This window comes from Leucoraja erinacea, chromosome 37 (genome assembly GCF_028641065.1).
Source record: "Leucoraja erinacea ecotype New England chromosome 37, Leri_hhj_1, whole genome shotgun sequence".
In the NCBI taxonomy this organism is placed as follows: domain Eukaryota; kingdom Metazoa; phylum Chordata; class Chondrichthyes; order Rajiformes; family Rajidae; genus Leucoraja; species Leucoraja erinaceus.
This window is the reverse complement of record NC_073413.1, coordinates 7,698,772-7,716,425: the sequence shown is the minus strand read 5'-3', so window position 1 is coordinate 7,716,425 and position 17,654 is coordinate 7,698,772. Positions and strand designations below refer to the sequence as shown.

The 17,654-nt window shown below is 48.6% G+C and overlaps 1 protein-coding gene across 2 annotated transcripts in view; it reads left to right on the top strand.

Moving 5' to 3' along the window:
- The window catches only part of triobpb (TRIO and F-actin binding protein b), an 88,330-nt gene that overhangs the window by 7,610 nt on the left and 63,066 nt on the right, over positions 1 to 17,654 (top strand). Inside the window, exons 2-13 of one of the 2 annotated variants that reach the window (XM_055663236.1) lie at positions 937 to 1,072; positions 2,310 to 2,396; positions 2,861 to 2,947; positions 4,876 to 4,956; positions 7,227 to 7,292; positions 8,123 to 8,197; positions 9,332 to 9,400; positions 11,155 to 11,223; positions 13,880 to 13,945; positions 14,334 to 14,417; positions 16,232 to 16,315; positions 17,273 to 17,356. In XM_055663236.1, coding sequence (XP_055519211.1) covers positions 2,361 to 2,396; positions 2,861 to 2,947; positions 4,876 to 4,956; positions 7,227 to 7,292; positions 8,123 to 8,197; positions 9,332 to 9,400; positions 11,155 to 11,223; positions 13,880 to 13,945; positions 14,334 to 14,417; positions 16,232 to 16,315; positions 17,273 to 17,356 — 801 coding nt within the window. In that variant the 5' untranslated portion in view covers positions 937 to 1,072; positions 2,310 to 2,360. Of the gene's footprint in view, positions 1 to 936; positions 1,073 to 2,309; positions 2,397 to 2,860; positions 2,948 to 4,875; positions 4,957 to 6,888; positions 7,293 to 8,122; positions 8,198 to 9,331; positions 9,401 to 11,154; positions 11,224 to 13,879; positions 13,946 to 14,333; positions 14,418 to 16,231; positions 16,316 to 17,272; positions 17,357 to 17,654 lie in introns of those variants that run through there. The other variant, XM_055663237.1, reaches the window with a different exon arrangement.

Genomic DNA, 17,654 nt, shown 5'->3' with positions numbered 1-17,654 from the left:
ACAATAGGTGCAGGAGTAGGCCATTCAGCCCTTCAAGCCAGCACCGCCATTCAATGTGATCATGGCTGATCATCCCCAATCAGGACCCCGTTCCTGCCTTCTCCCCATATCCCCTGACTCCGCTATCTTTAAGAAACCTATCTAGCTCACTCTTGAAAGCATCCAGAGAACCGGCCTCCACCGCCCTCTGAGGCAGAGAATTCCACATTCCCAAAAATATGTTGTGGTTATATTAAAAGAGTAAGAGATGGGTAACGTTGGATGTAAACATGTGTAGGAAGGGACTGCGGATGCTGCTTTACACCGAAGATCGACACAAAAAGCTGGAGTAACCCAGCGGGACAGGCAGCATCTATGGAGAGAAGGAATGGGTGAGGTTTTAGGTCGAGACTCTTCTTCAGACTGTGAGTGAGGGGAGTCGGGTTTCCCCCTCCCCTGACTCTCAGTCTGAAGAAGAGTCTCGACCCGAAACTTCACCCATTCCTTCTCTCCAGAGATGCTGCCTGTCCCGCTGAGTTACTCCAGCATTGGATGTAAAAATATGGAAATGGCAGGTTATCTGAACAACCACTCTCCGTTTTTGTTTGTGACAACACGTTTAGTATTTCAGAGTATCTGGGTCATTGGTGGGAATATTTTGGGGACGAGGCGGGGAGAAGTAAAATTGGCGTTTGATGGGGGGGGGGGGGGGGGGGGGGGGGGGGGGGGGGGGGGGGGGGGGGGACTCAGTGGCCGTTTCTGCACTCTGACTCCGCGAAGGAATAGGAGGTGGAACTGGCAGGGGAGATATGATGGGCCGAGCGGTCTCTCCCTCACTGTTGTTTGAGTCCATGCGATCTAAAGCAAACAGTAAGGGAACCCCCCCCCCCCAATCAAACACCCTCTTTGGTAGTTAGTGTTCACTGAGTGAGGTCTCGTCGACTTGTCTCGCAACAGGCCGGTCAACGAGACGTACCGCGAGTTTGCCCCCGGCACCGCGGGTGGGACGGGAAGAGAAGCGACCACCTCTCATCGGCTAGACGAAGAATCGAGAACGAGTAAGGTCTACCCCAGGAAATACCAGCAGAAGGAGGTTAGTCACAGTTGGCGCTTCAGCCCGTACTGACCGCGGGGGGGGGCCAAGACGGGATGAGATTGAACTATTTTTTGCCTTCCATCACATAGAAACATAGACAATAGGTGCAGGAGCATTCGGCCCTTCGAGCCTGCACCATTCGCCATTCAATATGATCATGGCTGATCATCCAACTCAGTATCCCATCCCTGCCTTCTCTCCATACCCCCTGATCCCTTTAGCCACATCTAACTCCCTCTTAAATATAGCCAATGAACTCAACTACCTTCTGCGGCAGAGAATTCCACAGATTCACCACTCTCTGTGTGAAAAAAGTTTTCCTCATCTCGGTCCTAAAAGATTTCCCCCTTATCCTTAAACTGTGTGTGACCCCTGGTTCTGGACTTCCCCAACATCGGGAACAATCGTACTGCATCTAGCCTGTCCAACCCCTTAAGAATTTTGTAAGTTTCTATAAGATCCCACCTCAATCTTCTAAATTCTAGCGAGTTACAAGCCGAGTCTATCCAGTCTTTCTTCATATGAAAGTCCTGACATCCCAGGAATCAGTCTGGTGAACCTTCTCTGTACATCTGTATATCACAGTGCGGAATGTGGAGGAGTCACTGTGGTGGATGTTTATGTTAAAATGTGTTTGGTGTGTTCTGTTTGTTGGTATGACTGTATGGCAAATCAAATTCCTCATATATTGCAAAACACACTTGGCTAATAAAGTATTATTATGATGAAAACCAGGCACCGTTCCTCCAGTTTGTTGGATTAGTGGTGGGATGGGTTTTAGGGAATAAGAATGAAAGACAGACACCTCATTGATGAATGCATTTTATTGAAACTTACCGAATAGTGAAAGGCCCGGATAGAGTGGATGTGGAGAGGATGTTTCTACTAGTGGGAGAGCTACTAGTCTAGGACTAGAGGTTCATTAGCCTCGGAATTAAAGGATGTCCGTTTTGGAAGGAGATGAGGAGGAATTTCTTCAGATAGAGGGTGGTGAATCCGTGCAATTCTTTGCCACAGAAGGGTGAGGAGGCCAAGTCAATCAATGGATATTTTTAAGGCAGAGATGGATAGATTGTTGATTAGTACGGGTGTCAGGGGCTGTGGGGAGAAGGCAGGAGAATGGGGTTAGGAGGGAGAGGTAGATTAGCCGTGATTGAATGGCGGAGCAGACTCGATGGGCTGAATGGCCTAATTCTGCCCCTATGACTTATGGCCTGTTGATGTTCCCTCCTAGACGGAACGAGAAATCCCTCAACAGTCTTTCTCCAGCCTCTTGAAGAGCAAAATGCGAGATCCTCCCGCCAGTGCTAAGTACGACAGGGTAAGTTAGTTCAATGCGTGGCGGAGGTGTCCTCCGGGTGTGGTCTAGCGTCAGGACGACGAGCTCATCTCCTCACAGCGCCACAGACAGCGGGTTCCATCCTGACCTCGATTGCTCTCTGTGCGGAGTTTGCATGCTCTCCCCGTGACCACATGGGCTTGCTCCGGTTTCCCCCCCTCCCATTCCAGGTTAATTGTCTTCTGTTAAAGCGGCCCAGTGTGTCGGGAGTGGATGCAGAATAGTGATCATACAGAGCGGGTGTGAACGGGGGATTGATGGGCGGCGTGGACTCGATGGGCCGAAGGGCCTGTTTCCACGCTGTATCTCTAAACTAAACCAAACCAAACTAAGAATCGGGCACTGTGTGCGCAGGAGGCAATTGAAAAAGGATGGGATGGCTTAACATAACATGGCTTTGATGCAATTGATTGCAAAAATTTGAAGGATTCACGTTTTACTTGCAGCCTGACCGAGGCCTCACGAAACAGGTCTCCTCATTTTCGATGACCAGCAAAGACAAACATCGATTGCTAACTCAGCAACACGATAAGGTAATTAATACTTGTGATTCTTGCGACCGTACTCTGTACTGATCAGGTTGTCACATGAAGAACTCGGGGCCACCGAGTCCGCCCGCGTAGTCACAGAGAGAACGTGCAAACATCCACACAGACAGGATCGGAGATCAGGATCGAACCTAGTGCTGTGAGGCAGCAGCTCTCTCAGCTGCGCCACCCTTAACTTGAGCCTCTAGGGCCTGTCCCACGAGCATGCGACTCCATGCGGCTAGCGCAACCTAACGTGGTCGCTTGAGCCGTACGGCCTCGCGGGGCCGGTCCCACTTCGATCGCCGGAGCCGTATGGAGTTGTGGTCCCGACATCGCGCGGGGCTCCGAAAAACTGACCGTGTTCAAAAATCCCGCGCGGCAACGGCCCGCCGGCCCGCAGCCGCATTGAGGCCGTACGTCACGCGCAAACTTCCCGTGGACTTTGCTCGCACTTCATGTCACTCACTCGACCTCCGCGCGGCCCCCGCTTCTGGTTAGGTCGCGCTTGCCGCCTGCAGGCGCATGCTGGTGGGATCGGCCCTTTAGGTCGCGCTTGCCGCATGGAGTCGCATGCCCGTGCCCGTGGGACCGGCCCTTCTCTTGCTGCCATCCTCCTCCTCCAATGAGCTACTTGGGAACTGACAATTGCCCCTGCAGTTTATAGGGAGGCTCCTCCAACCTCATCGACTGTATCCGCTGTTCCAGGTGACGACTTCCCTACATCGGCGAGACCAAGTGCAGGCTTGCCGATCGTTTCGCTAAACACCTCCGCTCAGTCCTTCCCTCCATAGATGCTGCCTCACCCGCTGAGTTACTCCAGCAATTTGTGTCTACCTTCGATTTCATCCAGCATCTGCAGTTCTTTCTTACTCATTAGGCATCTTGTTCAGTACAGACATTGTGGGCTTAAGGGCCTGTTCCTGTGCTGTACTGTTCTATGTTCTATACATCTGTAGCTGTCGTTAGGATGAACATGCTGTGTGCATAGAAACATAGAAAATAGGTGCAGGAGTAGGCCATTCGGCCCTTCGAGCCTGCACCGCCATTCAATATGATCATGGCTGATCATCCAACTCAGTATCCCATCCCTGCCTTCTCTCCATACCCCCTGATCCCTTTAGCCACAAGGGCCACATCTAACTCCCTCTTAAATATAGCAAATGAACTGTGGCCTCAACTACCTTCTATGGCAGAGAATTCCACAGATTCACCACTCTCTGTGTGAAAAATGATTTTCTCATCTCGGTCCTAAAAGATTTCCCCCTTATCCTTAAACTGTGACCCCTTGTTCTGGAAATTGGCTGCTGTGAGTCTTGGTGCCTCTTCCGACACGACTATTTCACCGACAATAAAGAAATTCAAGGCTGTGAAAGGCATGATACTTTTCATTTAAAATTCAAACAAATTTCCTTCACAGTTTAGATCGAAGGTAAATACAAAATGCCGGTGTAACTCAGCGGGACAGGCAGCAACTCTGGAGAGAAGGAATGGGTGACGTTTCGGGCCGAGACCCTTCTGAAGAGGGTTGGCGACCCTGAACTTCACCCATCCCTTCCCTCCAGAGATGCTGCCTGTCCCGCTGAGTTACTCCAGCATTTTATGTCCATCTTCAGTGTAAACCAGCATCTGTAAACCACCAACCTTCCTACAAGGGCTGGAGAAACTCAGCGGGTGCAGCAGCATCTATGGAGCGAAGGAAATATTTCCTTCGCTCCATAGATGCTGCTGCACCCGCTGAGTTTCTCCAGCTTTTTTGTGTAACCTTCGATTCTCCAGCATCTGCAGTTCCTTCTTAAACCTTCCTACACACGTGGTCTATTTACAGTCTATTGTTCTCCAGAATGTTGAACCAGTGGATCCAATACATGGAATATTCTCCCCAAACCTCCCGCTGTTGTTTAAAACCGTACCTTGTTTTGTTTTCTCTTCAGGTGGATACAAAGACCTACTCGCACAAAGATGAAGTGAAAATCTGCACTAAATGTTCTCGTGTTGCTTCAGACACTAACAAGGTTTGTTTTCTGCTGAGAAACACAAGATGGTAGTCGTCTTCTTCTTCTTCTTCTTCTTCTGTCTTGTGTCTTTTAGACCTGCAGCTCCGTTGAGGCGAGCCAGGCCAACATGTCATGATCCAGGTCAATCAGACCTCGTTCACCATTCAGTGGCCGGTGTTTGGGGCAACTGGTGACAATGTGCTCCACTGTCTGTGTTGGGTCCCCACACTCGCAGGAGGCGCTGTCCACGAGGCCCCGCCTCTTCATCGCTACTCCATAGCGTCCGACGCCTGTCCTCAAGCGGTTGAGGGTTGTCCACTGCTTTCGGGGCAAGTCCTGGCCAGGGACGTTGTCCAAGAAGGTTGTCCAATGGACTTGATAATAAGGAGATACAGTAGCAGGTGTAGTACTGGTCCACCACCCTTGGTTCCAGAGCCTTGCTGTGTTATCCGTTTTGCCGGACCAACAGAGGTTGCGGCCTTTTGGGGGGGGAGGGGGGCAAGATAGGGGCACAAAGTCGGCCATGGAAGTCGGCTAAGGGAACATATCTGCCGGCTCCAGCCTCTCCAGCGTTCCAAAGCCCAGATAGACGCAAAAACGCTGGAGTAACTCAGCGGGACAGGCAGCATCTCTGGAGAGAAGGAATGGGTGACGTTTCGGGTCGAGACCCTTCTTCAGACCGAGAGTCAGTGGAAAGGGGAACGAGAGATATAGGCGGTGATGTGGAGAGATTGAAGCCCCCGTCCCACTTTCACGACCTCAATCACGACCGTTTTGACTCGTGGACATTTTTCATCAGGCTAGAAAAAACGCCCCAACCTACTTGATGCCACGAGTACCTACGACCTCGTGACGACCATGCAGCGAGTATGAGTCAAGGGCAAACTCGGCATAGGTCGTGAACTAGGTCGTGAAAGTGGGACAGGGGCTTTAGAGAAAATAATAATAATAATAATAATAATAATATATTTTATTGTCATTGATCATAAGTGACCCCATGACTTTGGGGTCAATGCAAGTTGACTAAAAATGTGCTATATAAATAAGATTATTATATTATTATTATTATATTATAAGTGCAACGATATTTAGGTTTGCAGCTTTGATCCGATATCATCACTTAAGTAACTACTAAAATTTAGGTTTAGATACCCCGAGAACATGGTTTGTACAAAGAACATTACAACAGTAAAATTAGTCAAAACAGACTAAAGTGCAGATGTGTGTGTGCGATGCGACCATCCGAGGGAGACAGTCCCGTGGGGGTGGGGGGCAAGATATGCGAAAAAGTAATGATGATAGAGGAAATTGTTCACTGTGTGCCTGGTGAGAATGAGTACAAGTCCAGAACCCCAGCCGTGGGGGGCAAATTCAACATGCCGATCGTCCATGGAAATCCCGATGAGATCCAGATCAGCCGCCTCACATAGAAACATAGAAACATAGAAATTAGGTGCAGGAGTAGGCCATTCGGCCCTTCGAGCCTGCACCATTCGCCATTCAATATGATCATGGTTGATCATCCAACTCAGTATCCCGTACCTGCCTTCTCTCCATACCCCCTGATCCCCTTGGCCACAAGGGCCACATCTAACTCCCTCTTAAATATAGCCAATGAACTGGCCTCAACTACCCTCTGTGGCAGAGAGTTCCAGAGATTCACCACTCTCTGTGTGAAAAAAGTTCACCTGCCCTAGGCACCAGATTTTCCAGAAACCGATGGTGGACCTGTACAGGGATTGCCAGCTGCTACGGTCAGGCAAACGCCTCCGTTGCCATGCTGTGAAAACAAAGAGGATGAGAAGGAGTTTGTTCCCCGAGGCCATTAGGACCGTAAACTCCTATCTCACCAGGGACTAACTGTACTGGGACCAATTTACAGTTGTGTGGTGTCTTTTTAAAATTGCTGTTTCTTCTTCTTTTTTTTTTCTCCCACAAATATGTAATTCCATTCAGTTTTGTAGTCTTTTTGCACAAAGTCCGCGAGCATCGCCACTTTTCATTTCGCTACACATCTCGTATGCGTATGTGACAAATAAACTTGACTTGACTTGAAAATTTTAGCCCTGAGTCTCCAGGACTCCGTGTAAAATCTGTGTAAAAAATAGTTTAATAATAAAAGGATCATCAGTTCCCTCTGTGACGGTGTGGGTTTCCTGACCTGCTTGTCACAGGTTGATCACCAATTGTTTTATACCATCTGGCCTCAGTTTGATCAGACACTCTGCAATATTGCAAGCTCTGTCCTGCCCCCCCTGTGTAAACGTGCCTTTGTTTCATTTTTTCAGGCAGATAGAAAGTTTTCTAAAGAAGACTCGAGTTCTTATTCTGGGTATCTGCAGTCTGCCGCCAAGGTTGGTGTTTATACAATGGATACACAGACGCTTTCAAACCACATGAGATAAAACTGTTCTTATAACTCCCACCTTATAATCCCCAGGGTGGTGCAGCTGGTGGAGCTGCTGCCTCACAGCGCCAGAGACCCAGGTTCAATCCTGACCTCGGGTGCTGTCTGTGTGGAGTCTGCACGTTCTCCCTCTGACCGCAATGGGTGGACCAGTTTTCTCCAATATCTCAAAGACGTGCAGGCTTGTAGGTTAATTAACACCAGTGTGTTGAGTGCGGGACAACGCTGAACTGGTGTGCGGGTGATCGATGGTCGGCATGGACTAGATGGTGCGAAGGGCCTGTTTCCATCTCTAAACACAACTTGACTCAACTCGCCTATACTAACCCAGGAGTCTGAACCCAGGAGTCTAACCCAACGTCACCTATTCCTTCGCTCCATAGATGCTGCCTCACCCACTGAGTTTCTCCAGCAGTTTTGTCTACCTTCACCTGACTCTGGACACCCGTTCAAATCCATAATTTGTCTATCTCTGCCTTAATAATATCCAATGACTTGTCCTCCACAGCCCTCTGTGGCAATGGGTTCCACAGAAGTTCCTCCTCACCTCCTTTCTAAAAGAGTGCCCTTTAATTCTGGCCCTAGACTCTCCCACCAGTGGAAACATCCTTTCCACATCCACTCTATCTATGCCTCTCATTCCTTCTCTCCAGGGCTGCTGCTTCACCCCGCTGAGTTACTCCAGCATTTTTGTGCCTACCCCTGATTAGTTAGCGTGGGTTTTTGCTGCACGCTGCTCTTTGGAATGAACAAAAAAACGATTGCTTATTTCTTCAGATGGACAACCGATTCTCCACGCCGGAGCAGAGCGCCCACTCGGGATACCAGCGATCTACTGCCAAACGAGACCAGGTTCGTATTGAGTCGGGTGGGGACAGGAGAGCCGCCGCTGGTCACTCCGTGAATGCACGGAATCCCTGGGAAGTCGCAGGGAGAGTTTGCAAAGGTCCCGCGTTAACAGGATGGGGTTTGGAACAAAGTCAAAGTCAATTTTATTCGTCACTTGCACCAGAAGGTGCAGTGAAATGAATTTGCCAGCAGCGATACACTTAAAAAGAACACACACAATACACAATAGAATTTAACACAAACATCCACCGCAGCGTTCTTCACTGTGGTGGAAGGCAACAAAGTCCAGCCAGTCCTCCGTCTTAGTTCACCCGTGGTTGGGGCCATGAACCCTCCGTAGTCACCGCTATGGACGGCCCGATGTACAGGCCCTCCTTGACAGACCATTAATACAGCACCTGTAGGATGGATATCCGACCCGAAACGTCATTCATTGATTTTTCTCCAGAGATGCTGCCAGTCCCGCTGAGTTACTCCAGCATTTTGTGTCTAGGAGAGAACCCAGGTGTTGGTGCAACGTGTTGGAAGGACCTGGTTTAAACTGAAGATAGACACAAAATGCTGGAGTAACACAGTGGGACAGGCAGCATCTCTGGAGAAAAACCAATGAGTGACGTTTCGGGTCAGATCTCCATCTTACAGGTGCTGTACTAATGGTCAAGACCCTTGTTCAGGCTGCCTTCTTTTTCAGGTTCCCCATGTCATGGCTGGACTCACAGACTAAAGTTTGCCTTGTTTGAAACGCCCAGAGTTATCATTATCACTTTTTATATATATATCTCGTTTCCCTTTTCCGTAACGAGTCTGAAACATAGAAAATAGGTGCAGGAGTAGGCCATTCGGCCCTTCGAGCCTGCACCGCCATTCAATATGGTCATGGCTGATTATCCAACTCAGTATCTTGTACCTGCCTTCTCCCCATACCCCCTGATCCCTTTAGCCACAAGGGCCACATCTAACTCCCTCTTAAATATAGCCAATGAACTGTGGCCTCAACTACTTTCTGTGGCAGAGAAGAAGGGTCTCGACACGAAACATCACCCAACTTCTCTCCAAAGAAGCTGCCTGTCCTGCTGAGTTACACCAGCTTTTTGTGACTACCTTCAGAGTTTTAATTTGTGACTGTCTTTCATTCAGGTGGAAACTAGCTTCCCCGAGAGGACTCCACACCCAGCATATGTACGGGCTTTCTCCAGGAGTGATCGGGTCAGTACAGTCGCCCTCCATCTTGTTTTAAATGTTTCGCCCAGTGCAGGGGAATGATGTCTTCCATTTATACAGAGTCTGCTGTTCACGTTATGTCTCGCAAGCCCAATTAATTATATCTGTTTTGTTTAGATTTTTTTTTAAAAAGAGATTCGGCATTGAAACAGGCCCTTCAGCCCATCGAGTCCTTGCCGACCATCCATCACCCATTTGTACTAGTTCTATGTGTAAGAAAGAACTGCAGATGCTGGTTTAAATCAAAGGTTGATCCTCTCCCCTGAATCTCAATCTAAAGAAGGGTCTCGACCCGAAACATCACCCATTCCATCTCTCCAGAGATGCTGCCCGTCCCGTTGAGTTACTCCAGCTTTTTGTGTCTATCCTCTGGCAACTCCTTGTATAAACTCCCCCACCACCATCCTCTCTGTGTGAAAAAGTTGTCCCTCGGGTTCCTATTAAATCTTTCCTCACCCACCTTTAAACCTATGTCCTCTGGTTCTTGATTCCTTTACTCTGTGTTTACCTGTTGGACAGGTGAGTCAGGTTCTAACCTGTCCAACCTCAAGAACTTCAGGTAGTATTGCCACGTTTAAAGGGCCTGTCCCACTTGGCCGTCATTTGCGTGTAATTTACGCAACATCATTTACGTGCCACGACAAACGACGCGCGCGTTGTGACACACACGTGATGCGTGCATGGCGCGTGGTGACAGTGATGGGCAGTCGCGCGCGGCGCCCCAGGATTTTGGTTATGTACAAAATCTTCTCGCCCCCATCTGCATGACTCGCAAATGACAGCCAAGTGGGACAGGCCCTTAAAAAAACATTGAGACAGCTACATGGATAGGACAGGTTTAGAAGGGGTATGGGCCAAACAAAGGCAGGTGGGACTAGTGTAGATGGGATATGTTGGCCAGTGTGGGCAGGTTAGGCCGAAGTGCCAGTGTCAGTGCTGTAGGACTCTGACACTAAGAGTTGCTTTCACCACCTTCTCTGCTACCATAAACTAATTTTCCCAGTTCAAACGAGGGGTTACATAGAAACATAGAAATTAGGTGCAGGAGTGGGTCATTCGGCCCTTCGAGCCTCCACCGCCATTCAATATGATCATGGCTGATCATCCAACTCAGTATCCCGTACCTGCCATCTCTCCATACCCCCTGATCCCCTTAGCCACAAGGGCCACATCTAACTCCCTCTTAAATATAGCCAATGAACTGTGGCCTCAACTACCCTCTGTGGCAGAGAGTTCCAGAGATTCACCACTCTCTGTGTGAAAAAAGTTCTTCTCATCTCGGTTTTAAAGGATTTCCCCCTTATCCTTAAGCTGTGACACCCTTGTCCTGGACTTGCCCAACATCGGGAACAATCTTCCTACATCTAGCCTGTCCAACCCCTTAAGAATTTTGTAAGTTTCTATAAGATCCCCTCTCAATCTCCTAAATTCTAGCGAGTATAAACCGAGTCTATCCAGTCTTTCTTCATAAGACAGTCCTGACATCCCAGGAATCAGTCTGGTGAACCTTCTCTGCACTCCCTCTATGGCAATAATGTCCTTCCTCAGATTTGAAGACCAAAACTGTACGCAATCTGGAAGGTTAACCCGTTTTCTCCACAGATGCCGCCTGACCTGCTGAGTGTTTTCAGCATTTTTGTTTTCATTTCAGATTTCCTAACATCTGCAGCATTTTGTACTTTTAATTTCTAATTTTCTGATGTTTAATTATTTAAAATGTCCAATTGTCTGCCTTTCAGGTTGATGCAGGTATTTCCTCATTAGAAGAACAGAAATCATACACGGGATACCTAACCAGAAGTGATCGGGTCAGTATCATGATTTTGTTTCCTGAATTATTGCCAGAGAAAGATCTTCCCTGTTCTTATTCTTTGGAGATGTAACATGGCCCATCGCGTGCATGCTGACCATCGATTACCCACTCACCCTAGTTCTATGTTCTCCCACTTCTACATCCTCTCCCCTTAGAGGCAATTTTACAGATGCCAATTCACCTGCAAACTAGGAAATGTCGGAGGAAACCGGAGCGCACCCACGTGGTCGCAGGGAGAACGTGCAAACTCCACACAGACAGCACCCGAGGTCAGGATCGAACCCAAATACCTTCCAAATGGTACCTATAAAATGGTCGCCTATTATTTCGCAGCCTCAGTGGTGCAGAGTTGCTGCCTTACAGCGCCGGAGACCCGAGTTCGATCCTGACTACGGATGTTGCCTGTACGTTCTGCCTGTGACCACGTGGGTTTTCTCCAGGTGCTCCAGTTGCCTCCCACACTCCAAAGACATGCAGGTTTGCAGGTTAATTGGCTTCTGCACATTGCCCCTAGTGTGTAGGATAGAAGGAGTATCGTTGGTTGGCATGGACTGGGTGGGCCGAAGGGCCTGTTGTATTTCTAAACTAAACTAAACTAAATTAAAATATATTGAAGTGTAATTGTTGTACTGCAGCAAACCTGGGCGCTGAATTGCTGACCACGTGATAGTCAGACTATCGTTAATTGTATAACTGGACTTTATTTCGCACTAAACGTTTTTCCCTTAATCCTGCATCCATACATAGAAAATAGGTGCAGGAGGAGGCCATTCGGCCCTTCGAGCCAGCACTGCCATTCATTGTGATCATGGCTGATCGTCCCCTATCAATAACCCGTGCCTGCCTTCTCCCCATATCCCTCGACTCCACTAGCCCCTAGAGCTCTATCTAACTCTCACTTAAATCCATCCAGTAACTTGGCCTCCACTGCCCTCTGTGGCAGGGAATTCCATAAATTCACAACTCTCTGGGTGAAAAGGTTTTTTTCTCACCTCAGTCTTAAATGACCTCCCCTTGATTCTAAGACTGTGTGGCCTCTGGTTCTGGACTCGCCCACTGTACACCGTGGATGGCTTGATTGTAATCATATACAGTATTTCCGCAGACTGGTTAGCAGGCAAAAAAAGCTTTTCACTGTACCCCGTACATGTGACAATAAATCCAACTAAAATTCAAACTCAAGCGCTGGAGTATCTCAACTTGTCAGGCAGCATCCCTGGAGAACATGGATAGGTGATGGGGCCCTTGTGGGTTAGGCAGCAGTAGCGACAGGGAGAGTTTGGACAGACTTGGATTGTTTTCTCTGGAACGCTGGAAACTTTAAGGGGAAAAAAGTTGTTCGGCACGGACTTGTAGGGCCGAGATGGCCTGTTTCCGTGCTGTAATTGTTATATGGTTATAGGTCACCTATCCTTGTTCTCCAGAGACGCTGGCTGACCCACTGGGTTACTCCAGCGCTTTGCGTCTTTCTCTGTAAACCGGCATCTGCGGGTCCTTGTTTCTCTGTCTAGAAACACAAGACAGGTGCTCATCTCATCCCTTCTGCCCTCAGGTCCATCAACTCACACACCACAAGATTAACAAACAGTTTCTACCCCAAGGCCATCACCACTCTGAACTCTGCACTGAACACACAGCCCCATAGCCAATATTTTGTACTACCACAACACTACACTGTGAAATATTGCACATTCTGACGACGTTTTTCTTGTTTCCATTGTCGTCATTATTTACCTGTTACATTGGAGCTCTGCTCGGGCAGTGCGCTTGGAATTTTGTTGGATGTATTTACAATGCCAATAAATTGTATGATTATTATATAAGTTGCTATGGGGGTGGGGGGCAGGACCATTGGGGAGACTGCATGAAACAAATGCGATCATCTGGACCAAGGCTAGTGTGGAAGTTAAAATATTTAAAAAATGGATTCAGCTGAAATTAAAGACAGGCTATTAATTTTCTCCTAATTAATTGCAAAGCCAGCAGGAAGCTCTTACAAGGCTAACCAAGATGTTGATGTACCTTTTTCCAATAACAAGCGAGATACATAACAAGTACAGCTTCATGAATGCCTCCTCTATAATATAAAACATTTAGAGGAGGTTCAGACTCTTGGCACTAACCCTTGCTCCATAAGATTATAATGTGTGTCATAAGTAGAAAAAAACAAAATGCTTGTTCTGCAAAAAAAAAATCTTCTCATATAACCATTTATGGCTAAACCTTCCTCTGTCACAAGAACCTGTCAATCTTATGAAACTGTCAATCTTAAGGATCTGTCAATCTTAAGAAGCAAGAGGCTCTGTAGATAAGGTAGTGCTGAATCGTTGATTATAGGAGTATATATATGTAGTTAAATCACTGCCCCTTTGTCTGAGGATGAGAACTGTATACTGTAAGAGTCCTACCACACCCGCCTGATGAAATAAAGATTGATTGATCACTGCTTGATCACTGATTTCATTTGCGTTTATGTCTGTTTAAGAACATTGAACCACAGCACTAGGATCTAGATTTCCCTACTGTGGAGGTGGGTGGCGCGGGCCCGTTGCAGTCGCTGGTCTTCCCTCTGAAGGGATTGCTTCTTCTGCAACGCCGAAGCCTGTACGGAGCCAGACATTAACTCAGACCCATCGTTGTCTCTCATCTAGGTGCCTCTCAAGCTCAACTCAATAGAAGAGTCAAGCTCTTGCGTTGGATATCACAAGACTTCCCTGGTAGGCAAAAAGATCAGGAGTTCCAGCTTTCAGCACACTGAGCAAAGAACCTGTGGTTTAGAACGTAGACCATAGATCGGTGCAGGACAGGACAATCCCTTCGTCTGTGCCAAAAATCATGCCAATAGGAGTTGGCACGTTCTCCCTGTGACCACGTGGGTTTTCTCCGGGTGCTCCCATTTCCTCCCACATTCCAAAGACGTGCAGGTTTGTCGGCTAATTGGCTTCTGTAAATTGTCGCGAGCGTGTAGGAGAGATTCTAGTGTGCGTGCGTTCGTCGGTTGCCGTGGACTCGGTGGGCTGCGTCTCGCAAACAGGAGGATGTAGGTTGTGACCGATGGGCCCGACCTCGGGTTGTGAGGTGACTTTGTTTCAATCTCCCCCGCAGGCTGAGAGAGGATTCTCAACCAGGGGCAACTCCGCCACGCCAAACAAAGATGTCTACGCCCAGACAGCCGACAAGCACGAGAAGGTAAGTGGGTGACCTTGGGCAGTGGGTGATGCTGATGAGTCCACCCAACCTCTCCCTGTAGCTGCAACCCTCTAATCCGGGCAGCATTCTGCTCTGCACCCTCTAACCATATAACCATATAACAATTACAGCACGGAAACAGGCCATCTCGGCCCTACAAGTCCATGCCGAACAAATTTTGTTCCCCTTAGTCCCACCTGCCTGCACTCATACCATAACCCTCCATTCCCTTCTCATCCATATGCCTATCCAATTTATTTTTAAATGATACCAACGAACCTGCCTCCACCACTTCCACTGGGAGCTCATTCCACACCGCCACCACTCTCTGCGTAAAGAAGTTCCCCCTCATATTACCCCTAAACTTCTGTCCCTTAATTCTGAAGTCATGTCCTCTTGTTTGAATCTTCCCTATTCTCAAAGGGAAAAGCTTGTCCACATCAACTCTGTCTATCCCTCTCATCATTTTAAAGACCTCTATCAAGTCCCCCCTTAACCTTCTGCGCTCCAGAGAATAAAGACCTAACTTATTCAACCTATCTCTGTAACTTAGTTGTTGAAACCCAGGCAACATTCTAGTAAATCTCCTCTGTACTCTCTCTATTTAAAAAATAAAAACTCCCTCTCCAAAGCCTCAGCATCCTTTCTGCAATCGGGCGACCAGAACCACATGCGATACTGCAAATGCGACCCAACCAACGTCTTGCAAAGTGCATCATGACTTCCTGAAGGGCTGTCCCACTTGGCGATTTGTTTTGGCGAATGTCGGCGTCATTGACTGGCGTATTGGGGTCGCCAAAAGATTTTGAACGTTTCAAAATCCAGCGGTGACAAAAAAAATGTTGCGACACTTGAGGAAACATCACGTGTCAATACGCCGTCACGGAGTGTCGCGCCACGACTTTTTCGGTGACCTGATACGTCAGTCAACGATGCCAACAGTCGCCGAAAAACTTGCCAAGTGGGACAGGCCCTTCACTCTTATACTCAATGACCCTGGCAATGAAGGAAAACGTATTGTACGCCTTTTTCACCACCCTTTCTACTTGTGCTTCCACCTTCAGTGAGATATGGTTCAAGATCCTACTCCTGGACCTATTTTTCTATGTTTGTTCCATGTTTTATTGGTAGTTTGGTGGCTTGGTTGACTTTACTGCAAAGAAAGACCTTTGGAGCTTGTTAAAGGTCTTTCCAAGAGTCTGATAAGGGAAGAAACTGTTCCTGAACCTGGTGATGTGAATGTTAAAGCATTTGTAGCTTCTGCCTGACAGAAAAGGGAATGATTGGGGTGGGACAGTCTTTGATTATGACCTTGGCTGCTTTCCAGAGGCATTGTGAAGTGATTCCTCGTCTCCGTTCTAAATGGCTTACTCCTTATTGTTAAACTGTGTGTGGCCCCTGGTTCTGGACTCCCCAAACATCAGGAACATGTTTCCTGCCCCTAGCGTGTCCAACCCCTTAACAATCTTAGATGTTCCTGAATCTGGTGATGTGAATGTTAAAGCATTTGTAGCTTCTGCCTGACAGAAAAGGGAATGATTGGGGTGGGACAAGTCTTTGACTACGTTGGCTGCTTTCCAGAGGCATTGTGAAGCGCAGACGGCCATGGGTGGGGGGGTGAGGGTTGATGAAGTGGGCTACATCCAAAATCACTCGTGGTCTTGGGCAAAGCAGATGCCAATGGAAACTGATGCGTTGAATGTGGATATTAACCCTGTTCCGTGGGGGATGAGAGGGTGCCGAGCCTGGAGGGGGTGGATGGAGAAGGTTAAGTCAATAATCTTCAGTCAATTCGGACCCTTGTTCTGTGACAGACCGAGCGAGGATTCCCGAATCGGCCCACTTCCAACTCGCTGCACAAAGATCTCCGGCAACAGGTGGCCAACAAGGACAGTAAGGTGAGGTGGTTTTATACAATAGACAATAGGTGCAGGAATAGGCCATTCGGCCCTTCGAGCCAGCACCGCCATTCAATGTGATCATGGCTGATCATCCCCAATCAGTACCCCGTTCCTGCCTTCTCCCCATATCCCCATGACTCCGCTATTTTTAAGAGCCCTATCTAGCTCTCTCTTGAAAGCATCCAGACATCCGGCAGTGAGGCAGAGAATTCCACAGACTCACCAATCTCTGTGTGAACAAGTGTTTCCTCGTCTCCGTTCTAAATGGCTTACTCCTTATTATTAAACTGTGTGTGGCCCCTGGTTCTGGACTCCCCCAACATCAGGAACATGTTTCCTGCCTCTAGTGTGTCCAAGCCCTCAACAATCTGTTGTCCTTGCCTCTGGGCTGTGAGATGATGCTGACGTTGCCTCTAGTGCGAGGGCTGGTCCTGTCGTGATGGATCGGGACCTGCTGGTGGTGGGGGGAGGGAGAGTAAGGGGGGGAACTCTTTGTTCCACCCTCCTCCCCCTGTTCTCCCGCACCATCTCCTTTCTCTCCTCCCCAACCTCCCCCCTCCTCCCTCTCATCTCCACCCCCCTCCTCCCTGCTCCTCCCAACCCCCCCTCTTCCCTGATGCTCCCACCCACTCTCCTCCCAGTCCTCCCACCCTCTCTCCTCCCGCATGTCTTATCCCCAAACTCCTGACCAGAGGATTTCTACTACTGCTCGCTCCGGCAAAAACAGCGCAGTTTCCCAAGCACCGTTTTGCCCCCCGTCTGCCTGCCTGCCTGCCGCTGCTGCAGTTGTACCGTTGCCTCGAGCCTCTCTGGAGAAGGCAGGGGGTGTTGGTGCTCCCCGGAACGCTCTTCACGTGAGCTGCAAGAAGCGACGAGGTGAAAGCAGCTTTTTGGCTCTTGGTCTTTTGCAAGAGTTTGTTTTATTTTCCATTCCCCCCCTCCCTCCCCCCGCAGACTGACAGAGGAGTCTCGCTGAGGAGCAACGTGGACTTGCCCGGCAAAGATGTCTACCCACAGACCACCACCAGGCTTGAGAAGGTACCAGTTGTAACTGTCCTTGAGATACGGGGGAACTACAAGACTGCATGGGTTCCCTCTTCTGACCTCCCCTCAGGTCATAAGACATACGATACAGTAGAACTTTATTCCAGTCTGAAGAAGGGTTTCGGCCCGAAACGTTGCCTATTTCCTTTGCTCCATAGAGGCTGCTGCACCCGCTGAGTTTCTCCAGCACTTTTGTCTACCTTAGAACTTTATTCATCCCAGGAGGGGATTGGTTTGGCAACTGCCATAAACACACAACAAGATACATGAAACATGGCATCAAAGTGACGTG